The 27,498-nt window shown below is 33.9% G+C and overlaps 1 protein-coding gene across 6 annotated transcripts in view; it reads right to left on the reverse strand.

The window, feature by feature from the left end:
• Positions 1-27,498, reverse strand: part of RUNDC3B (RUN domain containing 3B) — a 133,414-nt gene that overhangs the window by 37,174 nt on the left and 68,742 nt on the right. For all 6 annotated transcript variants that reach the window (XM_087861110.1, XM_045793334.2, XM_045793332.2 and 3 more), the window contains 4 exons: positions 20,455-20,544; positions 18,426-18,506; positions 12,846-13,014; positions 11,812-11,969 (listed from right to left, as the gene is read on the reverse strand). In XM_087861110.1, coding sequence (XP_087717236.1) covers positions 11,812-11,969; positions 12,846-13,014; positions 18,426-18,506; positions 20,455-20,544 — 498 coding nt within the window. The remainder of the gene's footprint in view (positions 1-11,811; positions 11,970-12,845; positions 13,015-18,425; positions 18,507-20,454; positions 20,545-27,498) is intronic.

Below are 27,498 nucleotides of genomic sequence, written 5' to 3' on the forward strand. Positions count from 1 at the left end.
AATACTTATGCACACAACAGTGGAGCATCCAAATACATAAAGCAGCTAATAACAAACATAAAAGATGTAACTGATAGTAAAACAGTAACAGTAGGGAACTTTAACACACCACTTACATCAATGAATAGATAATCCAAACAGAAAATCAACAAGAAAACAGTGGCTTTGAATGACACATTGGACCAAATGGATCTAACAGACATATTCAGAAGGTTCCATCCTAAAACAGTAGAATATACATTCGTTTCAAGTGCATGTGGAACATTCTCCAGAATAGATCACATTTTAGGCCACAAAACAAGTCTCAACAAAATCAAAAAGACAAAAGTCATACCACACATTTTTTCTGACCACAACACTGTGAAACTAGAAATCATCCGCAAGAAAAAAATCTGGAAAGAATTCAAATACATGGAAGTTAAATAACAAACTACTAAATAATGAAAGGGCCAACCAAGAAATCAAAGAGGAAATTAAAAAAATACTCAGAGACAAATGAAAATACAATGGTCCAAAATTTTTGAGATACAAATAAAGCTGTTCTAAGAGGGAAGTTTATAGCAATACAGGACTACCTCAAGGAGCAAGATAAATCTCAAATGAACACCCCTAAACTGTTACACCTAAAGGAGCTAGAAAAAGAAAAGCAAACAAAACCCCAAACCAGTAGAAGAAAGGAAATAATAAAGATTAGAGCAGAAATAAAAAAACGATAGAACAAATCAATGAAACCAGGAGCTGGTTCTTTGAAAATATCAACACAATTGAAAAACCTTTAGCTACATACATAAAAAAGAGAGAGAAGAGTCAAACTAAAAAATCAGAAATGAAAGAGGAGGAAAAATACCAATTTTACAGAAGGAGTTGTACAGAAACACGAGCAATTATAAGAGAGTATTATGAAAAATAACATGCCAACAAATTGGACAAACTAGAAGAAATAGATAAATTCCTAGAAACATATAGCCTCCTAAAACTGAATCAGAACTGCGGTCCCCATCACCTATTTCACCCATCCCCTCGCCCACCTCCCCTCTGGTAACCATCAGTTTGTTCTATGTACTTAAGAGTCTGGTTTTTGGTTTGTCTCTTTTTTTCTTTCCTCTTTTGGCATTTTAATTTTTAATAGAGACTCATCTCAGGTAAAAAAAGCATAGTCCCAGTAAAAGATAGTTCAGTGTTTCCAGAAAACTTATTTGCTTCTACTACTTTGGTTAATATTTTATTATACTGATCCACCTCATATGTTTTGTACCCATGTTTCCAATATGTGCTCTTCTCTTAACTTACAAAAGCCTTCCTCTTCTTCCTCTCGCCTGATCACCTAAAGAGCTCCTGAAAAGCCCTATTCAAACATCAACGTCTTAGGGATGTTTTCCCTGGACCACTATTCCTGTTCTCCTTCTGTAAGTGCACGTACTTTTATTGCTATACATGTATATACATGTTCCTATACACTCATCACATCATTTAGGTATCTGTCAACTTTGAAATCCTCAAGGTTATCTTATTCACATTTATTTTTTACATTTTAAAAAAGATTTATTTATTTTTAGAAAGAGGGGTCAGGGGGGCACATGAGTGGGAGGCAGAGGGAAAGGGAGAGAGAATTCCAAGAGGCTCCATACTGAGCACGGAGCCCCACACAGGGGCTCTATCTTACGACACCAAGATCATGACCCAAGCCAAAACCAAGACTCAGACGCTGAACCAACTGTGCCACTCAGGTGCCCTCTTATTCACATTAAAATTCTCAGTATCTAGCATAGCTCCTACGAGGATGTAGGTACTCAATAAGTGTTTACAAAAATATCATTTCAAAGGTTTACCTTTCTAATATGGAAATCTAATCAATGTGATACTAGTAACTCCACAGAACTCCTGAGCATGGCATATAAAGTCTTCTCTCATCTGGCCACACACACATACATGCTTGCCCTCTATGTCTGAGTAACAAAGAGCAACCATGCGGTTCTCTATATTTGCTGGATTCTTTAATCTCTTTTTGCTTTTGTTGTCTTCTCTGCCCAGGAGGCCCATCTTTTCCCATAGTAGTCTATCAAATGTTAAAACCAGTGTAAGGAATTAGTAGAAGCATCTAGTATAACCTTCTTAAACCTTTCCCAGTTCATTCTCCTTTACAATGAAATCCTTTGTTTCCTACTGTATCCCATACACACCTCTGTCATAGCACTTATGACATCTCATTTCTCTTATTGTTTCTATGTCTGTGGCCTCTGTCAACACTATGAAAACAGGCACTAGAACAGATTTATTTCTGTATTCTTAGCACCAAGCCAAGTACCTAGGACAGAAAAGGGGCTCAATAAATGTCAGCAGAATAAATATTGAACTATAAATCAGCAAATTTTATCATTATCAAAATAAGCTATGGCCTGTTTTTTTTTTTAATCCAAAGGACAACACAGAATCTTAAAGAAAAGGAACTATGAAAAATAATTTAATCTGCAGGGGAAGATAGCAAATACAGAATATATTCTACTTTAAAACTATTAGATTTACATTTCCCTGATGCCAAGTGACATTGAGCATTTTTTCATGTGTCTGTTGGCCATTTGTATATCTTCTTTGGAGAAATGTCTGTTCATGTCTTCTGCCCATTTCTGGACTGGATTATTTGGTTTTGGGGTGTTGAGTTTGATACAGCCACTCTGGAAAACAGTATGGAGTTCCCTCAAGGAGTTAAAAATAGAGCTACCCCTACCCTATGACCCAGCAATTGCACTACTAGGTATTTACTCCAAAGATACAAATGGAGTGATCCAAAGGGGCACCTGCACCCCAGTGTTTATAGCAGCAATGTCCACAATAGCCAAACTGTGTAAATAGCCCAGATGTCCATCAACAGATGAATGGATAAAGAAGATGTGATATGTATGTATGTATGTATGTATGTATGTATGTATGTGTGTACGTATACATACACACACACACACTGGAATATTAGTCAGCCATCAAAAAGAATGAAATCTTACCATTTAAATGGATGTGTATGAAACAGGAGGGTATTATGCTGAGTGAAGTAAGTCAATCAGAGAAAAACAATTATCATATGGTTTTACTCATATGTAAGATATAAGAAAAAGTGCAGAGGATCATAGGGGAAGGGAGGGAAAACTGAATGGGAAGGAATCAGAGAGGGAGACAAAGCATTCTTACCTATTGGAAAGAAACTGAAGGTTGCTGGAGGGGAGGTGAGTAGGGGGATGTGGTAACTGGGTGATGGACATTAAGGAAGGCACGTGAGGAGCACCGGATGTCATATATAAGTGGTGAATAACTGAACTCTATATCTGAAACTAATGATGTACCACTATGTGGTGGCTCACTGAATTTAAATTTAAAAAAAGCTGTTAAAAATTAAATACCAATGCATGTTTCTTGTTTAAAATAACAAAACATTTGGGTAGCTTTAATGTCTAGGGAAGAAATTAAATTGCTCTTAAGAGCATAAGAAATATCACTGTGCTTTGCTAAACATCACAACAAACTTCTAGTCTAGTGGTTCTCTACCCTGACTATATTTCAAATAACTGGGGAAGCATTTAAAAAATTCTGATACCTAGTTTCATCTCAGATCAATGAAATGAGATTCTGTGAGGGTGGGGCAATGCTACTTTTTAATGCTTCCTAAGTGAATCTAATATAAATTATTTTTCTCTTGCAAAATAATAATAAAAATCCTTATCTATCTGGCTACTCCTTTTGGTCTCAGTGAAAGTACCTTCTTCTACTTAATCCTTAAACGTTAGTGTTCTGATTCCTTCCACTTCTATTCTCAAATTCCTAAGATTCCTTATAAATACAGAGCACCCTGGCTTTAAAAATGAGGTTCTATGCTCTTTTTAGCTCTGAATATAACATTCATTATTTTTAAAAAAGAGAAAAAGATACGATTTCCACAGTTTGGTTTTCTTCCTTCCTTTCAGAGATTAGGCTCAAGTCTGTTGTTACTTATAAGTTTTGCAAAAGATCTAGAATTCCATAATCTCTGTTTTAATATAGTGGTGCTTAGTCCATTGAAAGCTATTATTTTGTTCATTTGTTCAATCCTTTGGCTTGTATCTCCAAACGTGAGGGTTATCCTCTCTCCCTCACTTTGCTTCGTTCTCACTTACCTCAGAGACTATGCTGATGCCCATGAGGGTACACTTTTGGCAGCTGGATATATAAGGCATATGACCCTTGGCACTTAGGATTTAATATCTGTGATTCCAAGTATTCCTGAGCAACCCCAAAGATATGTGATATGAAGCAATTTTTAATTTGGTAAGGCAACACATTTGAAGCCCATTGCTATGAGCTCAGTTCTGAGAGTGAGTAGCAAAATTCCTACCACCACTGCAGCAAGCAAACCTTTGCTTTATCTTCCACTTAACACTTATTGTCAGATATGCTGTAATTCTTAGGATATACTCCAGTGCCATTTGTGACATGGCATACTGAAAAAATCTTAAGCTATAATCACATGAAAATGAAAGATATAATATATCATGACTATAGGAATGCAGAGTTTTATGCTGATAGACAGAATGGCTGTGCAGAAAGCCTTGAAGGTCAAAGAAAGAGAAAGCCAGCCAACACGAATATAAAGAAGTTTCCCCTAGACAAAGATGGGACAATCTGAGCATCAAAATGAAAAATAAATGTAAGCCAATAGAAGCATACTGAATATAAGAATTTCTGCTAGAATGCAGAAACAAAGTAAAGTGTTCTGCAATATCACACTGCAAATAACTGGCCTTATGGGGAGGATAGAGTTAGGAGCTAACAATTCAAAACCTATTCAACTTTCGAACTAGAACACCAAGAAAAAGTGACAATACTAATTAAATTCCAAACCAAATTTAAAATATAGGTTAAATTCTTACTAAGTAAAGAAATATTACACAATAATTTTACAACAACTTTAACAACAACAACAACAACAACAACAACAACAACAAAGTAAAAGCCATTTGACTGAAAAGAGTGGAGGGAAGGGTTGAGGCTGCTGAGGCTGAGGCTTGCCATGAAAGCAAGGACATAATCCCCAAATACAAAAAGAGCCTCTTCAAGGTGAAGTTCACCTGAATCGGAGGAATGCACGGTGAAAGAGTAATACATACAGTGAGAGAATGCCACCTATTGGTGCGTTGCAGTACTTGCCCATATTGGTGTATTCGGCATTCTGTTGTTTCTCACTGAGAAACATTAACCTCTTAAGAAAAGTCAGCTACGACTCAAGGTGATTTCTTTGCTACGCTGACATCATCCCCTTATCTGTGAATCCTGTATAAGTTAATTCACATTACAGAAGTGATTATATAGCAAGTTCATAGTCTCAAAAATAAAAGAAAGCAAAACAAAGAACAAAATCTTCTTCTCATTGGTTACTAACAAAGGCATCAGCATCTTCTTCTGAAAATTAACAGTATCCTATAAGGACTAATATGATATCCTATAATGACTAATAATATCCTATAAGAACTAGTAATATACTATAGCCCTAACTGGTGAGGGAAAGTTGTGTACAGATTCCAGCCAATGTGCATGGAGGGAAAAGAATTAGGAATCACCATTTTACAAATCATACAGAATCAACAGCTGCAGTAATGCTCATGTTCATTCTTGGTTCAAGCCATTAGATGAAAGGCTGACAGAAACTTTTACAACGGAGAAATAAAGTTGTCACCACCTGAATCCACTGTTCAATGTTAGGGTCGTTAAAAGTGGGACAACCAGTGTGCTTCCCAATATGAAGTCCACAAGCACACCGACAAAAAAGTTAAACTCATATTTAACCAGCCTCTCAGGACAGTGGTTCTCAGCCCACTGCACAGCAGAACATCTGGGCAGCTTTTTACACTTTCCTGAGCCCCACCTTTGGCCAATTAAATTAATGTCTCTCAGGTGAGGCTCATTCAGGCATCCTTATTTTTCAAAAAATATTTTTAAAAAGCTCCCTGAGTGCTTCTAATATGCAACCAGAATCAACAAACCACTAATCCAGAGGTAAAAAGATACACTTTACAGGATATGCAGCACAGAGCAGTGAGTCTCAAACTTTAATGTGTCAATTAATCCCTGAGGATCTAGTTAAATGACAGATTCCCATTCAGCAGGTCTAGGGAGGGTGCCAAGAACCCCGAGGAGGCTAAAGCAGCCAGTCCCCTGTGACTAGAGAGGATACACACCAGTGTTGTCCAACAGAAATATAAGAGTGGCATATATAATTTAAAATTTTCTAGTAGCCACAGTAAAAAGAATGCATGACTTTTAATAATGTACTTATTTAGCCCAATCTATCCAAAACATTACCATTTCTATATGTAGTCAATACAGTTTTTAATGCGATATTTTAAATTCTTTATTTCATACTGTCTGATGTGGATTTTACACTTACAGCACATCTCAGTTCACACTACTCACATTTCAAGTGCTCACCAGCCACGTGTCACTAATGGCTAACATCCTGGACAGCACAGTAGAGAAGAACAAATGAAAGAAACCACAAAGAACTAATGCTGGACATTCTATAGGAAAAGTCTGCAAATAGATAATGACAGGACAAGTATAAATGGGGGATACTAAATTAAAGTCTTCAGAGACATAATTATATGTCATGTAGGACTCTGATTCTTAATTCAAAAATGCAACTACAAAAAGGTTGATTTTGTTTTGTTTTTTAGAGACAATTGGGGAAATTTGTTATGGATGAGCACTAGATGATAAAAAGAATGTCCCTAATTTTATCAGCTGAGATTATAAGATTATGTGAGAAAATGTCCACTTTCTTAGAGATGTGAAAAAAGTATGAAGGAATGAAAGGATAGGATTTGCTTCAAAATAGTTCAGCAAAAAAAGAAAAGGAAAATGAAAAAAAAAGAGATAAAGCAAGTGTGACAAACGCTTGTTAACTGTTCAACCAGGTGATGGGTAGTCAGGGCTTTAGTATACAAATCTCTTTTTTGTGCACACATGAAAATTCTTTAACAAAAACTTTAAAACATAATAGCATTAGAATTCAAATGCTAATTTTATTTTTAAAAGGTCAACTGCGTGCTAAATGGAAGTAAGTGAACAAAACAATGGTATTTATGTATTAATAATGATATGTGTTATTTACAAATCTTAATTTAAGGAGGCTTCCTTTATGTACTCAGTGTCAACATTTACTAAGTAAAGATGCCAAAAGTGAGCCTCTTTTCTAGTCTGAGTCACTTCTCCGTGAAACACCGTACTGTAGTTCCAACTGTTGCTAGGCCCCTTGCCCAAGTATACTGACATCTGCTCTACCAAACAATCTGCCAGCAGTTTTAATCAAACATCATAACTAAAGGCAATGAAATAACAACCATATTAAACCTGTACTCTTTCTTGTTGTAATATGTAATTTCCCATTATCACTCAAGAAAGTACAATACAATGTAGTTTTACCTAACTATCTGGTATCTGGCTTTTTTCTCTTTCAGATGCATCTTCTTGATTTTTCTGTGTTTATATGGATAACAGAGTGTGCAATATATATTAGCATGATGTTAATATCTTAATAATAATTGTTACCTGCCAAAAAATATACATGATCAGGAATTATCATAATTTGTCCATTATTAACAGGTCCAGGATGACATCATTGCACTCTCTTGTTACGATCTATACCACTCACCCTAAACCTGGTGAAGCAGGGTGCTACAGCTTCACTGACTTGCGGTTTGCAGGCCCACAGACCACACCGTCACTACTCCCCAGGAACTACACAAACGTGGCTGTTGAACTATAACAACGAATGATTCTTTACTTCTGTTAGCTAGACTCTTCAGTTCCTTCACGAGGGAGTCTTCTAGGACATGCTACTATTCCTATAGCTTTTCACACCATAAATAGAAAAACTGCATCAGCTAACTAGCAAAAACTCCTTTTTATAAATTTTACTGGTATTAATCATGACAAAGGTATTTAGATTTTATTCACTGTTCTGAGGCTATCTAGTCCCGAGGCTTGCAATCAGTGTTTTACAAAGAATCATCTGTATCTATCTGAAGATCTAAACCTGTGGATGAAGACAAACCTTTCCTCCCAGTACGGTTCTCTTCAATTAACAACATGACCAATGACATCCATCTGTCCACTTTATTAACTTATGAGCTTCTTGTAAAGATAGAATATGTCTTTCTTATTCTCTGTATTCTCAGTACTCTCAAGCACAGAAGTATACATTTAAATAAGTGTTTACTGAATGAAACTAAACTCAAAAATGAAAAGGTTTCCTACCAATTAGCATAAATAAAATGACAATAAGTTTTCTATAAGGCCATAAACAATACATTTCATAATCTTATGAGAGACTTTCCATATAGTGATTCAAAGTATAACTAATACATTAACCTTGTTTGTATTTATTTTACTGAATGAAGTTTAATATGCAAGCAAAATGGAATTAAAAGTTACCTAAATAAAATAAAGGTATGCCACAGATTTCAATAAAACTATGAAAATAAAAACCTAGAATGATGCTGTATTTCTATTGAAATGATAGCATTATTCCTAATCAATATTTGGAGATTTAAAATTATTTGATACTTTAAAATTCCACCAACAAAAATTTAATCACTCAAATACACCTTAGTCAAAAACTAATAATCCAAAATAGTATTTCATCAGTGATCAATGAAGAAAAGAATATAGTTAAAATTGGTACCAGTAAAGTAGTAAGTAGCCATGTATGTCTTCCTCCCAATATACACAAATCTATACTGTAATTATAAATATTAACCCAGTATACACAAACCTACACTGTGATTATAAATATTAATCCAAATGCCATTTAGAAGCTAGATCTGAAAAATGAATTTTTTGAAACTCAGGGATAATACAATCTAAGTCTAAATTCATTTGTCTGATCTGTAGCATTTGGGCATAATAAAGTAAAACATTTTAAATTTACCATTTATCCAAGTGTATTTATTAAGGAGATTTTAAGGTTTTGATAGACCAAAAGAGAGGAATAATCTTTGAATGTTTTCTTTGTTCTAATGATATTATTCATGATAGCATTTCTACTCATAGTAATCCTCAAGGTAAGTATTATCTCCCGTTTAAAGATAAGGAGACAGAGGCTCCAAGACATTAAGATTGAGCTCATAATAATAGGCAAATATAAAGCCAGTATCTGAACACAGTCCATATTTGTAAGAAAGCTTTAGAACGCTCCTCTAATATACCATGCCCACCTAATCCTCTATTGCCAAAGCGATAGGATGGTCACATTTTATGAGTATTCAAAGACACATTAAAGCATAACAGTTACTCAAAATACATCTAAGCATTGAGAAATATATAAAAAGAATAAGGTAAGTTAAAAGGATTTAAATCAACCAGGAAAAGATAATTAACGTAATGTGAAAGCAAATATTGCACGCTTCATAATCCATTTAATACCCCTCTCCTGACCTTTTCCTTCACATATTATAAATTTTAATCTTCTCAGGGCCCTACTGTCTTCTAAGGATTAACAAAGAGAATTCCAATGCCCAGATTTCATTGCAGGCCTTCCTAACTGTTGATAAAAAATCTCAGCAAGAAGGAAAAAAATGTCCACTCTCTCCCTAAAGCCACAAAAATGCCCAGAGTATTCTGTACCTTACAGATGACAGTTAATGTAGTGAATTGAGAAGATTCTCAAAGGAATGTATCTTACCCTTCTGTTCAGTATCCTTGCAAGTGGTTTTTGTACAAAGGAATCTTGTAAGACACCAGTTAACCTGGTTACAAGTGTAGCCATGTTATGTGAAAGTATATCTTTAACCCTAAACTCAAGAAAATAGACTAATTCTGATTGGTGGCCTTCAGTATTTATTTTTTGCTCTGGTAATATTTAGCTAAAATCTCCTTAAAGGCATTAAAAAAACTGTAAGTATCAGTGATATTGTTCTATCAGAGAAGTATAATAAAACTATAACTCAGATTCTTTTTTCAAACTTTTAAAAAGTTTGAGTCTTTTCCTTTACATTATCAAAAGTACAATAAACGTGATACATTTTATTTTTCGAATGAAAATATCTTTGATAAAATAAAAACTCATTTCACAATTATTTTTAAGTTAAAAGCATTGAGACAAACTACCAGTATCAATTGCAAAAGAAAAATTAAATTGTCTTCTACTCTTTTAACTGTAAAGAAATAACTAGAAATCTCTATTGTTTGGCTTTTGATATTATTCTCCCTGCTTACAGAAGCAAAGGGTTATGGAAGGTATTAATTTGCCCCTCAATGAGTGATAAACTCTCAGTAAAATATTAGAAAAAAATAAGAAATAGTACGTGAACATAATTCTTTTCATCAAGATACAAATTCCTAGAAAACACTAAAGTTTTCTGTTAGTTAATAAAAGCTTTTTACTTAAAAAAAAATCATCTTTCCTGTTTACTAGGTCTCAAAGGATCTCCTTGGGAATAACATGTTAATGACAAAAGGAACCACAATAGAAACCACAGAAAGAAAAACACGTTAACTAAGTGATTAAAATTAGTATCAGTAATAAAAGGCCAACAGACTATATGGACCTCTGGATATGATATCCCCAACACTTACAGACACACCACTTATATTCCAACCACAAATGGACAAGCTTATTCTAATCATGAGGAAAAGCAAACCAAATCAAAGTGAGGAACATTCAATAAAATTACCAGTTTGTATTCTTCAGAGGTATCAATCTCATATAAGACAGACTGAGAAACTGTTCTAAGTTAAAGGTGACTGAAGAAATGAGACTAAAGAAATGAATAACCAAATGCAACACATGATTCTGGACTGGATTCTGTACCAGAAAAACCGAAGCTGCAATAAAAGATATTATTTGGACAACTGATGAAATTGAAATTAGTTATGGGTAAGATGAAAGTATTACACTGATTTAAATTTCTGAAGTTGATGGATGATCTATGGGTGTATAAGAGAGTATCTTTGTTCTGAGGAAGCACACAACTGAAGTATTATAGGGTAAAGGGTTGTGGTATATGCAAGAGGGAGAGAATTATGAGCAAATGTGGCAAAGTGTTGAAATTTGGTAAATCTAAGAAACGGCCTATCAGAATTCTTTGTACTATCCTTGCAACTTCTCTGAAATTTTGAAATTATTTCAAAATAAAAACTTGAATATCACCCTTTAAGATTAAATATTAATGTGAGAAGATTTTCACCATAAACAATTAACTGATAAAATCAAGTTTGACGAAATGGTATGATTAGTGCAAGTGCTTTGAAAAATGACAAATTAAGGAACTTATACCAGAGTGTGATCTACACACCTTTCTTCAGGGAAAAAAACAAAAACAGAAACAAAAACACCCAAAAAACTACTGCTATGGAAAAAGCTATACCAAAGTGTGCTTAGTGACACTCTGGCACACATGGGAACAAACGCTGCACCATCACTGTACTTGGGAGTGGTACTGGTCTTATATCCCATCTTTTGAATCAATTAATTAATCAATGAATAAATAAATACTTTTCAAATTATGTATATGCATTTGAAAGAATACACATCAAGTTATAGCAGTTAACTCTGTCTGGGTAGCACACATCCAAAGATATAGTTTTTATTTTCTTCCTGTATTTTGTAAAATTTCTGCCATGAGCATGGATTACTTTTATGAGAAAAGGAAAAGTAAACTTTCTAAAAAGAGTAAGTGAAAAAGAACTTAATAGCAGGCAATCAGACTTCTCAGAATTTCAATCCTATGTCAAAACATGACACTTTCTTATGTTTACATACGGCCAATATTTTCCCAAAAGGATCTCACTTACAGCTGATCTTGAAGCTCCACAATTATATATTCTAATTGTTCCTTTTCCAATTTATGGGCCAGATCAGAATCTTCAATCCTTTGAAGTAGTATTTTATTCTGGGAGACAGATTCAGACAGCTGGTTCTCTCGAAGTCGTAAGAGTTCTTCAAGATAACCCTGAAAATACAGTACCAACGAAATAAAGCTACTGCACAATCCTAATGTATATCTTGAAGATCAATAGTGAGTAGGTTAAATGCTATTCTTTACATATTTAATGAAACAATCTCAAAGTATTACTGATGAAATATTGAAAAAAATCATTTTAATTGAATAGAAAAATTTAACGTATGTCCTCCATCCTTTAAAGCCCTTCCCTGAAGTTCAATAAGATGTTTACTCATGGTAGGTAAACTGGAAGTTTGTATATTTTGACCCCCTTCACCCATTTTACCCATCTCCACCATGTTCACATTCCTGGTGAACTGTTTCTTTTTTTTTTTTCAAGGGCAATGAATTTCTTTAGTCTCAATAGTACTTTTCCCTTAAGGACTATGTTGAATGATACAAATACAGAATTTTTTCATATTTGTTTTACCTTTACCCTCCTAATAAACACTATACTCTCAAACATATAAATGAAATTACATACAGAAGAATATTTTTAACTTTTTTTAGAGGGCAGGAGGGCCAGAGAGAGACAGGGAGAGAGAGAATTTTAAGCAGGCTCCAAGCTCAGCATGGAGCCCAACACAGGGCTTGATTCCACAACCCTGAGATCATGACCTGAGCTGAAATTAAGAGTTGGATACTTAACCGACTGAGCAAACCAGGTGCCCCTAAATGGCTAATTTTTATATTAAAACATAAAATTAGAAGAAGTTGAAAAAACAAGTGCATCTTTTAAAACTTTGCAAGACAAGGACAATTCAAGAACAGAAAGGAAGTAGCAATGGGTCAACACTTACATTCAGCTAAAAGATGTTTTGGCAGTGATAGTCCAAAGGCAATAATGAGAATCAGATTAAATGACTTTTGGCAACTGATAAATACCTTCTGTTCCAGGGTTAGCTGATACTTTTGTTTAACTCTCTTACACTTGTTGAACCAACTATTCTCATCCATGATGAAAGGAGGTCCAACATTCTCTGGAGTGCTGCTTTCACTACCACTGCTTCCCAAAGTCCTCAGCTCTTCCTCGTCACTGCTGATGCTGTCAGAACTGGGAGGATTAAAATTTTAAAAATAAAGTTAATATGTTTCACTCCATTAAGAAATACTTCTCTATTTTGTAAGCTGCTAGTGAGCCAACTCCAAAATACTTAGCACTCCATAGACAATAATAATAATGATATTATAACGACTTTAGCTTCCTGAAAAAAAAAATGACCATCTAGTATAGACTGCTGACTCCCTCTCACATAGTCAAGCCTCGAGATGCTACAGAAGTTCAACTGAGGTTTATAAACCTAAAGAATTAACATAAGGACTGTAAGAATGTTCTGAGAAGAGAGAAAAGATTTCCAGGGAAGGGAACCAGAAAACCTAGATGTGCTGGAAAGAACTTTGTGGATGAGTTTTTTTTACTCCCTCAGGTAGATCACTGCTTGTCCAGTATCCACTGCTGTGCAGACAAACAGCACAACCAGCCTAATGTCAGTGGGGTATAATAGGGCAGTGTTTGAGGTCAGCTCAGCTTTAGCAAAGAGGAGATAATAAAAGGTTAAGAAAAAATAGTCATTCCCAAGCATCTTCCATTGGGGAAAGAAGGAGAAGCAGAGGTAGAGGAGAGGAAATACTGTTTACAATCCATATCAGAAATTCCTAATGACATCCATTTAGTAGAGGAGGACAGAATAAGGTTAAAAAAAAAAAAAGATAAAGGAAGAGAAAGAAGAAGAAAGAAGAAGAAAGAAAGAAGAAAGAAGAAGAAGAAGGAACTAAATGAAGAAGTACACTAAAATGGATGTCTGGTTTAGAAGAAAGAGGAGACATTACACTTAAAGAGGGAAAAATACACTTTAAAATATAAGCAATGATATTAACATAAAAAATAGCATACAAATATTCTGTATAATCTTCAAAGTATTAAAAAAAAAAAAACCTCTGACCTATCAAATAGAGAAGCAAAATAAGAAAACAGAATAAATTCAAACCAAAAAATAAGATGGCAGAATAATCCTTAATACAAAATAAGTTACAAAAATTTTTAATGGGTTAAACTCAACAGCAAAAGCCAAATGTTTAAGTTTAATTAAGACAAATAAGGACTGAAGCAACTGGGTAAAAGCATCCAAGTCATGATTTCAGCTCAGGTCATGATTTCATGTGTCACAGGATCAAGCCCGGCATCAGGCTCAGTGATCAGCGTGGAGTCTGCTTAAGATTCTCTCTCTCCCTCTCCCTCTGCCCCTATCCCTGCTCACACGCTCTCTCTAAAATAAATAAATAAACCTTAAAAAAAGACAAATAAGGACCAACAATAAGTTGTCTACAAGATGCATATGAATACAGAACAATTAAAATTAAAGAAATGGAAAGCACACCAAGAAAACATGACTCAAAGCAAATCCAGTTCAGAAATAATAATTTCATTGGTTTGCGTAGATACACTGGTGGGAAATATCATAAGTATCAAAGAAAGATACATATTTCATTTTCTGTGATCTGTGTTTACACCTGTTGGGCTCTGGAGTCTAGGGCCCAAGTATGTTGCAAATATGAATCAGAGACTTCCACATAAGGAAAGGTCCTACCTCCAAGGAGATGCTCCCAGTCAAGATCTAGGAAACAAACCAATAAACAAACACATACCAAAGGAAATTTGCCTGTCACAACCATGACTACAGACTAGAGAGAATAAAGCAGTGGCTGAGGATAAACCTCCAGCTCTGAAAAACAAGCAGAACTTCCAAAAAAAACCTATTTTGATGTTAAAAATTAAATGGATGAGCTAACAGGCAGATATAAAGAGAGAATAAAAGATATGAAGAAATTACAATTACTTATTAAAAGTTTTCAATGCTTAGAAAAAAATAACTGCTATGGTAGAATAGCATAGCCAGCAAAATTATCTTTCCAGGAAGAGGGCAGTGTAAGTGCACATACTCAGAAAACTAAAACCTGAGAGCTGTACCAAGAAATTCTCCTAAAGAACTACTGATCACGCTCCAGGAAATAGAAGGTCCAAGAAGAAAGAGTGAGCAAAGAAAATTTTAAGTTTATGGGTAAATCTAAACAAATATTGAGAGTATGATACACTAACAATATTTTTAAAATATCAGAGACCTAAAATTCCGGATGGTAATAGCATATGTCAAGAATGAAATGACTAGAGTTAAAACAATGCAAAGTCCTCATTTATATGAATAGGTAGTAAAGATGTTAACTTTATACTTTGTTAACTTTTAAGTATGCATATTAAAATTAATGGAGTACCAAAACAAGAAGAGAAGTATAGTATATAACTTGTAAACTAGTAGAGAAATAAAATGGGAGGAGAAGAAAAATCAATAAAGAAAAAAAGAAAGAAGAAATAGAGAAAGAGTAGAAAAAGAAAAGCAAAAAATGTAGAATAGAAAGCAAAGAGTACAGGGGCGCCTAGTGGCTCAGTCAGTTAAGTGTCCAACTCTTAATACAGGCTCAGATCATGACCTCAGGGTCATGGGATCAAGGCCCATGTTGGGCTCCATGCTCAACAGGAAGTCTGCTTGAGATACTCTCTCCCTCTTCCTCTATCCTCACCCCCGCACTTTCTCTCTAAAATAAATAAATCTTAAAAAGAAAAAAAAAAGAGGGCAAAGAATACAAGTATTGAGAAAGAAAAAAAAAGTATAAAAATTCTCCATACACTGGGTATAAGGGAAGGTATCTCAAAATAATAAAGGCCATATCTAACCCTCCCACAGCGACTATCATACTCAATGTTTAAAAAGCTGAAAGCCTTTCTTCTAATCAGGAAGAAGACAAGTATACCTACTGTCACCACTATTATTTGACATAGTATTGGAAATCCTAGCCAGAACAATTAGGAAAGAAAAATAAAGTCATTTGAATTAGAAAGGAAGAAGTAAAACTGTTTGCAGATGACATGATACTATATATTAAAAACCTTAAAGACACCAGCAATAAACTGTTAGAATGAATGAGTTCAGTCAAGACGCAGAGTACAAAATCAATATACAAAATAAACTGTGTTTCTACACACTAATGACAAACTATCAGAAAGAAAAATTAAGAAAACAATCCCATTTATAATTACATCAAAAAGAATAAAATACCTTGGAATAGATGTAAAAGAGGAGGTAAAAGACCTCCCTACACTGAAAACTGTTAAGACAGTGATGAAAGAAACTGAGAAAGGCAAAATAAACTTCAAGACATTCACTGCTCATGAACTGAAAAAATTAATATTGTTAAAATGACCATGGTACCCAAAGCAACCTAAGATTCAATGCAATACCTATCAAAATTCAATGGCATTTTGCATAGACCTAGAACAATTGTAAAATCTGTATGGAACCACATACACTAAACAGCCAAAGCAATCTTGAGAAAGAACAGAGCTGGAGGCATTGCACTTACTGATTTCAAAATACATTACAAATCAACAGTTATCACAACAGAATGGTACTGGCATGAATGCAGATACACAGATCAATGGAACCAAATGGAGTCCAAAAATAAACCTATGCATATTTGGTCAATTAATTTATGACAAAGGAGCCAAAAATATACAACAGTTAAAGAATAGTCTTGTCAATAAGTGGAGGTGAAAAAACTGATCAGCCTCATGTGAAAAAATAAAGCTGAAACTGTGAAACTCCTAGAAGGAAACAGAAAGTAAGCTCCCTGACATCAATCCAGACAAGTTTTGGATTTGAGGCCAAAAAAAGGGTAAATAAAAGCAAAAGCAAAAGTAAACAAATGGGCCTACATCAAACTAAAAGGCTTCTGCATAGCAAAAGAGACCACCACAAAATGGAAAGGCAACATACTGATTGGGAGATATTAAATGCAAATCATAAATACTATAAGGAGTTAATATCCAAAGCAGAAACTCAACAACAAAAAGACAAATAATCCAGTTACTTACTAATGGATTATAGACTTCAACAGACATTTCTCCAAAGAAGATATATGAAAAGCTCACAGTACATGAAAAGACGGTCAACATCATTAATCTTAGGGAAATGCATATCAAAATCACAATGAGATACCACCTCACACCTGCTAGAATGGCTATCACCAAAAAGACAAAAGATAACAAATGCTAGTGTAGATGTGGAGAAAAGGAAGCCCTGTGCACTGTTGGTGGGATTGCAAATTTGATACAGCCACTATGGGAAACAGTATGGAGTTTCCTCCGAAACTTAAAAATAGAACTACTGTATGATCCAGAAATTCCCCTTCTGGGAATATAGCCAAAGAAAACAAAACACTATCTTGAAAAGATATCTGCACCCTACATTCATAGCAACACCATGCACAATAGATGAGACACAGAAACAACCTAAAAGTCCATCAGTGGATGAATGGATAGAGAAGATGTGGTATTCGTATATAATAAAATATAAAATCCCACCTTTATGCCTGTCCAAAAATTCTTGCTATAATTTTTTTATGGATCTAATGTACTAGAATTACCCCTTTTCCCAAGTGATCCACTTACTCAGGTTAGAAATCTTGGTACCATAATACTATGTTACTCCTCCCTCACTACCTGAGTATCCTCACACTCATCTCTCCAATAGTGACTTCTCTAACTAGATGGTGATTATCTTGGGAACAAGGACTATACTCTTTTTCAGAATTTCATAAAGTGTCTACCCTCTTGAAATCTATGTATCCCTGGCAGTTAGGAAAGTTTCTTTCTTACATTAGTCCTCAATAAATGCATCTTCAGAGAGAGAGAGAGAGAGAGAGAGAGTGTGTGTGTGTGTGTGTGTGTGTGTGTACATACATTACACATATACATATATTACTCTCTCTCTTTCTGTTTCCCTTATAGCTCTGGCCTTACCATAATATTTTTAAAGTATATAAAGATGATCTTTTTATTCAGGAAACTATGCGAAGAGACTTTCAAAAAAAATCTATATCATCTGATTAATTTTCAATGCTGATGAGACTGTAGGAAATTCTTAACTCTCATACAATCCTGGTAGTAGGATGAATTGATACAACTCTTTTATACAGACACACTTTAAGGGCCATAAAATTTTTCATTGTATTTGCCTGAGTAACTGTAAATTCACAGCAGAAACAAATAGAAAATTGTTTTGCACAAAATGTTCATTATTCTTTCCTTTATAATGGAAAGAAAATGGAGAACAATCTGAATGATGGATTTCAGTTTTGAACTCTCAATAGACTATAATAGAGCTATTAAAATTATCATTATAATGACTACACCAACAGAAATACATGCTGTTTTCTAAAAACTATATTTATGCTAAAATTACAGTTATGTAAAAAGTGTATTAACATAAACACTAAAAATGCAAATGGAGTTTGTATTTTTGAATGATTTCTGATACTGAAATAGAAGCAATTTTAATGAGATGAATATATTACACAAGATATTCAACTATAAATTAAGATTTCAATAACATATTTCAAAATGTTAAATACCTTTGGGTAAACTTCAAATATGGTGTGTAGTCTATTACTGCAGGAAAGTTTCCATCCAGTCCTTCTCCCTTAAGGCAGAAGCTAAGACAAGAGACAATAAATGTGTCACATAACACATAAACTTTTAAATCGATGTTGTGCTATAAATAATCTCTTGTTAGAGACATTTGTTTCATCAAATTGCAGGTAAATTTTTAAATTCAGATTTTAAATGTTAGTGGTTAAAAATAAACACCTTAATAAAGATACTCTATGTTCACTACCAATGACAAAAGACTGCACAAGTTAATACACTCTAATATGAATATATCATGCAGAAGAAAAACTTTCTGAGAAATCTGTTTAAACATTATTTAATGGATACTACCTTAGTCTTCACTGGATTTTAAGATGTCACTAGAGAATTTTCAAATGAAGACTTGTTCACATTTTCATACAAACTCTATGTGACATTGACTAACACCTTAAAAGGTCTCACTAATTAGAAAATGAAAGTTTCCTAAATTATCTGAATAGATGAAAGGGCTTGGATCTTACACCTAAAAGAATGCTAAAAAAAAAAAAAAAAGCCTTTTAATCTTTAGTCAATCATTTCTGAGGCCATGGCAACAGAAAAATGTTGAGATTTGCCCAAAGTCATACTGGGAATCTTATTAAGCCAGTAAAGAAATTCTAGATCTCCTGGTCTCCCAATCCAATAATCTTTGTCTTGTATGATGGTATATCCAATTGGATTATTTTTTTTAAAAAGTGTTTAGTTCTATTATTACTATTATTAAAAGAAAAAAGTCCATCTTCTAGGAACATAAACAAGAACATTTACAAGATGTAGGTTGATCTTTTAAAAAAACAAATTCATCTATGAACTCCCACCTTCTAGTTTCTTTGGTAAGTTTGCCTGTTGAAATACCATTCTAATACATTAGTATCAAGGGCATGTATGTACTTTTTCGTACTTGAATAAAGAATGAACAAAAGTGGTCATACTTTATAAGTGCTTTCCTTCATTTACAAAATTATTACTAATGTTTCTTTAAGACATACGCTTTTAGCAGCATGACATGTGAAAAACTAACACACTTGGAAGGATCAAAAAAACAACCTCCAGATTGCATCTATCATATTCATATTCTGAACAATTAAGCTAATAACTGAATACTACTTTATTAAATCTTAAACAAAGGAAAATTATACTGATAAAATGAAAATATTTTGAAATGGAAGTGATTTACTAAAAAATGGTAACCTCAGTGGAAATTAGCAGCATTATTTTTTTGATTCAAGATCTAACAGATTTCCAATTATGTTTTATACTTATTTTTTTATATTCTCGGATTTTTAAGTGATATTTTTCAAAAAATTATAATATTTTCATCATTCTTACACTTGAGTTCTTGTTACAAACAAACCTTTTACTTTTAGCATAATGTAAAATCTTGTATCAATTAAAGAAATGCAAAAAGATACTCCCATAAATCTATGAAAAACATTTTTATGTTTACTACTTATAATCTTAGTCTGAAATCAATTCATCTCGTTGGTAATAAAAGCAAATGCTAACAATATTTTTGATGGTCTAGACACATAAAACAAACATACGACGCCCAAGATATGCCAGGATCTTTTTTACTTCAATACATGAGATAATGAAAATCTTTCTGGCTTTAAATCTACATTTAGTGCATCTCTTTTCATTTTAAAGCAGGAGCTAAAAAATACTAAGAGATAAGATCCAAAAACTTCCTTCAGTGCTACCAGGGTATAAGTTTTCTGCTGGGGAAATGCAGTCTAGGATTGTTTTGCCCAAGCGAGAGAGCAAACATGTCCGTTAATTCCTTAACCCAAGACAGTCTCTTTTCTGAGAGCAAACCCAGTGAGAAAGCTGATGTCGCTGGATGGGGAACAACAGGTATCAAGTATCAATATCCAGCTGTGTGCTTTACTTATTAGCAAACCAACAAAAAAAACCTAAGTAGAAACTATTATGAAGTCAAATAACTTAGAAACTGAATACACTTAGATTAAGTACCTGAAATCAATAGCATTGAGTCCAAGCAGCATGCCAGCAAGCATATTTGCTTCCTCACCCAAGACAATTGCTCCATCTTCATAAAATCGCCTAAAAAATGAAATGGATAAATATGTAAATATTAAAAGCAGACTGAAATTTCATCTATAGAAATTATTTAGAGACCAAACTAAAGTAGAAAGAACTAAATTTTATTTATCAAAATAAAAACTATCCGGATCACGCAATTCTTGTAGATATTTAGAAAGAAAAATGCCAACATAACAAAAAAAATCATTCTAAGTGTTTCCACTTCTCTTAAAAAGAATTCCTAAAGTGACTCTTTCATTGGGCCAATATTGTCTACTATTTTTCCCTAATAGTGAAGCAATATGATTGTAATTTGAAAGGTGGCAAATTCACAGTCATTTATACTGGTCTCTTTTTGAAACTATGTAGACTATTGTTGTAAAAATAGAACAAACACAAACAGACATTGTTTTTCTCTAATTCAAGGGTTATTAACTAAATGAAGAACTAGAAAGATGAGATCATTAGTAATTCATGCTAACCTTTAACACTACAATACTAATGGGCTAGCAGGGTGACTGCGTATGAAAAAGAAAGTGTTCATTATATCTGACAAAATATGAATATGAATCTGTCAGTGTTAATTCCTATAAAGCTTTCTGTTTCAGTTAACGTTAGTTGTTAAAAATACTAAAATTTTATTTTAATATACTTATAGACTTTGAGAAAATATCATGGTATGAGGCTAAGGTATTTTTCCACAAAAGAATGTAAGATCATTGTATTTACTCTCTTTAAAAAATAATACTGTGCAAAACCTAGTTGATTTTCAGTAAGCAGGGATCATTTAATTGTTATATCTATTTATATTAGATATAGACAGTCGATGCCACTCTGTAAGACCCCACTAACTAGAAGGAAAACATTTTAGTAAATGAAATTTGTCTTACTCTTTTCGGTAAAAAAGATTTTAATATGCTCATAATCCCACTGCCAATTTTGCATAGCTCACAGTTTAAAAATACTTTTACAACATATCATTTGATACTCGCTTAAAAAGCCCGTGAAGCAAAGGTGGAAAGAACTATCATTAGTTTCAAATTTACCATCAAGAAAAGTTAAGAATTAGGTTAAAACAATTTGCCCAAGCTCATGCAGATAAATTGCTCAAGGAGGAAACCTAATTCTTCTTACTTTAAGTTCTATATATCTCTATTAAACCATACCTGTAAAACCATTTCCTGTAAAACAAAAATATTAAAGAGAATTTAACCTATGTTATAATTCATAAGGAATTTTAAACAAATAAAAGTACAAAGGAAAATAAGAGACCACTATTCTACCCTCTGTCAGATGTAAGGCTACAAACAAATATGGTGGGAAGACTAGCATGGAACAGATGTTTTCTGTTTCCTTGGAAATATGGGAATTGCTTTTATTGACTCATACAAAAAGAGAAAAACTAAAAACTTCCAGTGTAACAAAGATTAATAAAATAAATGGAAGGAATTTCTATTTATTTAACTAGGATATCCCACAAAAAGATGAAGATATTTAAATCTATATACCTGAGATTCTGTCACTGTCCCAATAGCTAAATTGGCTACTGAGAGAATATTTTGACTCCTGGAAGAACTGATTACAATGGCTCTAGATCCCCAAATTCTATGGGACACATGGCTTAGAAAGAATTCTGGTTTTTGATACTGGGAATCACCCATTATTCCTAGTATTTCCCTATATAAGAAAAGGTCTACTTTTTTTTTCTCCATCTTGAGTCCACCATGTTTAAAAGTACATTCTAAGAATCAGATCAAAATTATTTCTGCTTGCTTCCTAATGTCAAAATTGATTTAGAGACTGTTGATGAATATCAAACACACACACACAAATCTAACTAGTTTTAGAGATTTCTTAAAGTCCAATGATCTTACATACATGTGTATATAATATTGTTCTGATGATTTTTGGGGGCTTTATTTTTACTAATTATTTTTTAAGTTAAACAATATAAGTGAAACACTTGCTACATGTGAAATAATTCCACTCAAATAAAACCATACCTGAAGTGTAATGTTATACAGAACTCATTTACCATAACAGTCTTTACTGCATTAGAGGGTATGAGAGAACAAATGGAAGAGGAAGTGCTAGTTAAGAGTTGTCCAGGGGCACCTGGGTGGCTCAGTCAGTTAAGCATCCAACTCTTGAGTTCAGCTCAGGTCCTGATCTCAGGGTTGTGAGATGGGGCCCAGCATGGGGCTCTGCGCTTCTGGGCATGGAGCCTGCTTGGGATTCTCTCTCTCCCTCTCCTTCTGCCCCACCCACATATGTATGCGTGCTCACTCTCTCCCTTTCTCTCCTTAAAAAAAAAAAAAAAATTGTCCATTGTATGCTGAATGTCTTCACTGTTAGTGTGGGGTAAGAAAAAAGTATTTTTCATAAAATACACTTTTAGGTTTGAGATAACTTTTTATAAGTAACTTAATTCAGTATTCAAAAGAATAATGAATTGAAGTGATCTGAACTGAAAAAGATACTTTTATCATTTAATCAAAGACATCATTCACATGTATTAAAAAATCAGAAGCTATTAGGAAAATTAATTTTTATTCTCTTAAATCAACATAGCAATAATTTTAAATGAAAGTCTGATTCTTATCATCGACACTTTCAAAGACTTCAAAAAACTGTAAACTTTAAATCTCTTCATTTTATCTCATCGAAAAACTGGAGCATTAATAAAATTTGCTTATATAACCAAAGTTATGTAACAAATGAGCCAAAGGTAAACCCTAAGATGACTAAATTCAATAATAGTAAGGTAACACTAAAAAAAAATTCTCTTTCTCTAGTTGAAAATATTTTTGTTCTAAAGAAAATAATTATATGAGAAGGATCTAACCAAAACAGTAAACTGAATTGCCAAAATACATTATAAATACTGAAAGTGAAAGGTAAAAAAGATACATAAAATTTCCATTTAAAGCTTTATACATTGGATTGTATCTCTAAAGAAGTTTTGCTTGTTAGAAGCAAAGGAAAATTATGAGCAACTCTTGATACTACTGTAATCTGGAAGAAAAACTTCCACTTTTTTTTATTAGGTATACTCTTTCATTTGTCTGTTGACTATAAAAATATTAGAAACCAGGAAAACGTTTAAAATAACACCCTAGTAATAATAGTACTTTTTCTCTTTTCATATATAATTTAACTCTAATTGAAACATATCTCTATAATGCTATCTTTAGTATTCATACTGTAAGACTATTTAAAGGCCTTTCAGGTACTTCAGTAACAAATACCCTTTGGATGGCGTCCAAGGTGAACAACCAGTGTGGATCATACCGGTACTGTACAATATCATGCTTCAATTTTCCCTTTTTGAGAGTCAGAAGTTATTCTACATACTGAAAATGCAGTATTAAAATATGAGAAATGTTATCTCATAAACCGAAGAAATTTCATTATCACATTCTAGTTCCCTTGCCCAGTTTAGTCTCTACATATGAAATTCTAAGGGAGAAGGCTAGAAAAGTCTCCCTCATGACATGAAAAATAGATTATAGCATCATAAATAAATGTCATATTTCATTCAAAGACCAACTGAATCAGAATGAAAAACTGATCAAAAGTAAATCTCCAAAGATCTTGCTAGGAATGTAATAATAAATAATAATAAATTCCTATTATGGGGCAAGAACTGTGCTAAGTACTAAAGTTAAATGGTGAACAACTTAAGTATGGTCCCTCTCCATGCAGTGCACCATAGGAGAGGGGACAGGCAACAAACAAAAGAAAAAGGTAATTAGGGTTGAAGATAAGTAGTATAAAGCAAATAAACAGGTTGTTGAGGTAGAGAAAAATTGAAGGAGAACGCAGCTCTGAAGAAAATCACTATTAGGAAAGGCATTTTGTAGTGTTTAGCTTGAGACCTTAAGCCTGCAGCAATCTGATCACATAGGGCTCTGTAGACCATATAACATCGGCAATAAATGTGAACGTTTACTGAGTGCCAAGCACAGTGACAAATGCTTTATATGAATTACATTCTTTAACTTTACCAGCACATATTATGACAGAGAGGGATTAAGCACTTGTGTAAGATTCTACCACTAGAAAGTTGGTAAAGCCAGGATTTGACTCCAGGAAATGTATTTGACTAGAAACCATTTTAATGCTTTAAGTGGGAACTGACACAACTTTTTAAACTTTAAGAAGATTGGTTGGAAGATAAATGGCTAGTGGAAGGGGGCAAACTGGAAGCTCACTGAGAACATCAACAGGGGAGTGTAGACAAGAGATAAATGAGGTACTATCACTCTAGCAATCTGGAGATTAAGGTAAATAGATCAAGATAAATTTTGGAGAGAGGACTGACAAAACTTGTTAATTAGGAATGATTATAGAGAATGACGGAGAAAGAGAAATAAAATATGAATTTTAGGTTCTGACTTGATCAAACATGTAGGTAGGTTGTGAAACCATCTGCTAAGAAAGAGGTAAAGAGGGCTAGAGGGAAAAAAAATCAAGATATCTGAACTATCTAGGTAGAGATTTAAATGCAGTGTCATGATCATACAAGTGGTATTTAAAGCCATTCTAAAAATTCTATGAAGACAGACAGAAAGGAAAATGAATGGAGAATAAAGATCATACAATGCAGGGCTGAGCCAGGAGAATACTGACCTTTCAAAGTTGTAAAGAGCAAAAGAAGCCAAAAAGAGAGACAGAGACAGAGTCAGAAGAGCAATGAAAGAAGAAGGAAAAGCCATGGAACGTTATATAAGTTAAAGACAGAGGTTTTTCAAGAAAGGGGAGGTATCTAACTGGTTTAGCTGGGCAATGGTGTAAAGTATGGACAGGAGAAATAGCCATTTGTAGCTTGTATATTATTGGTATCCTTTAAAAAATTATCCTTGGTGGAGTGGGACAGACACTGCACAAGAGTAGATACAAGAGTGACTCTAAGGTAAGGAAATGATGACAGTATATATCAACATTTTTTGAGAAGTGAGGTGATGAAGCAGAACATGGAAATGAGCAGAAGGAAATACAGGTTCAATGGAGAAGTCTTCTCTTCAAGGTAGGAGATAGCAGCATATGTTTCTATATGTGTGGGAATGATCCAACAGTGGGAAAGAGATTAAGAATGAGATAAGAGAAAGGTGATAACTAATGGAAGAGGTGAATGGGGATAGGAGCCAGAAGAAGGTGGCCTCTGACAGGAGAAGAGACATTCCAACACAACAACAAAAGAACAAAAAGAATATGCTTACAGTATGTTTGATGCTAGGAATAAAAGCATTCATTTATGGTAAGTTCAATATGACCAAGAAGATTATTCTTACTTTTACAACAGAATAACATCAAATATACCCTTAAGGTTTTCCTTACTTGTTTCCAGGAATTACTGCTTGCATGGCTTGTGGACAGTAAAATGTTTTCAAAGTTTATCCATGTTGTAGCATATATCAGTACTTCTTTTTTTTTTTTTTAAATAAGAAGTTTATTTAGACAAGATGCTTGATGAAGGGAAAACTATCTAGGATTCATCTTACAGACTAATTAATTTCTACCTAAAGACAGATTACCCTACATTTAACATTTATGTACAAAAATGTTATAAAACTGTCCTTCATTTTATAATAATAAATGAAAAACAATAAAATTCTCCAAACAAGGTATGCCAGAATTTTCATGTTCTTTTTTTGGTTAAACAGTGAAAACAAAACAATTTACTGGAATATAAAGAGCTGAATGAGCATGAGCATGGAGAATGCGCGTATTTTCACAGAGTCATTACTTTTCCCCATCCCGTCTTGATTTGATGTCAATGAAAATATACCACCGGACATTTAGTACAAAAAAAGTGCAATCTGCTAGTGCAAATATGCCAGTTACTTTAGAGTAAAGGAATGGGAAAGGGGAAAATGAAAAAATGGAACTATCATGCAGCAGTCAGGATGTGAGGGAACCAAATTACGTTTTTTGTTTTTGTTTTGTTTAACAGAGAATGTATTTTTGGTCTGTAGGAAGACAGTTCTGGAGTAAAGTAGCGAGTTCCTTCTTTAGTAGACACCTGCTGCTGCTGCTGCTGCTGCTGCTGGAACACACCCATTTTATCTTCATTCTCTATTTCTAATTGTGCAGGTGTGTCTGCTTCACTGATGGGCTGCCTTTCAAGTGGGAATCTGATCTGCCTCATAGACAAACCCTGTGGTACACAGAGGCTTTCGTTAGTTTGCTTAGTGTTCTAGGCCTCCTAATTTACACTGCACCACGGAACCATCCTGGCCCACCATGTGCCAATTAGTATGATTATTTTTCTCAGTCTTGACTTCTGCCTTGGGCTTTTCATCCACCGTGGAGAATTTCGGAGTCTCCTCGGCTGCCACTTCACAAAGGAGATACCAGGTCATCCACACTGAGTGAGCACACAAGCAAGTATCAGTAGTAGCAGAAGCAGCACTTCATTTCTTTGTATGGCTGAAGGTCATTCCACTGCATGGAATACACATTATTTATTCATTCATTCATCAGTTGATGGGACATTTAGGTTGTTTCCACTTTTTGGCTATTATGAATAATGCTACTATGAACATTTGTATAGACACTTTTCATGAACACATGTTCAATTCTCTTGGAAATACATATACGTACATATATAGGAGTCCCGTGCAAGGTCATATGGTAAATCTATGTTTAACCTTTTGAGGAATTGCCGGACTGTTTTTCAAAGGGGCTGCGCATCATTCTGCTTTTCTACTATCAATGTATGAGGGTTTCAATTTTTCCAGATCCTTGCCAATACTTGTTATTATGTGTTTGATTTTAGCCATCCTAGTGGGTGTGCAGTAGCATCACAGTGTGGTTTTGATTTGCAATTTCCTGATGGTTAATGAATACTGAGCATCTTTTATGTGTTTACTGGTCAGCTGTATATCTTTGGAAAAATGCCTATTCAGTTCTTTGCCTATTTTAAAATGTTTTTTTATTTCTAAGTTGTAACAGTTCTTTATTTATATTCTA

The sequence above is a fragment of the Ursus americanus genome, chromosome 3 (genome assembly GCF_024610735.1).
Source record: "Ursus americanus isolate L20-20 chromosome 3, mUrsAme1.1.p, whole genome shotgun sequence".
NCBI classification, from domain to species: domain Eukaryota; kingdom Metazoa; phylum Chordata; class Mammalia; order Carnivora; family Ursidae; genus Ursus; species Ursus americanus.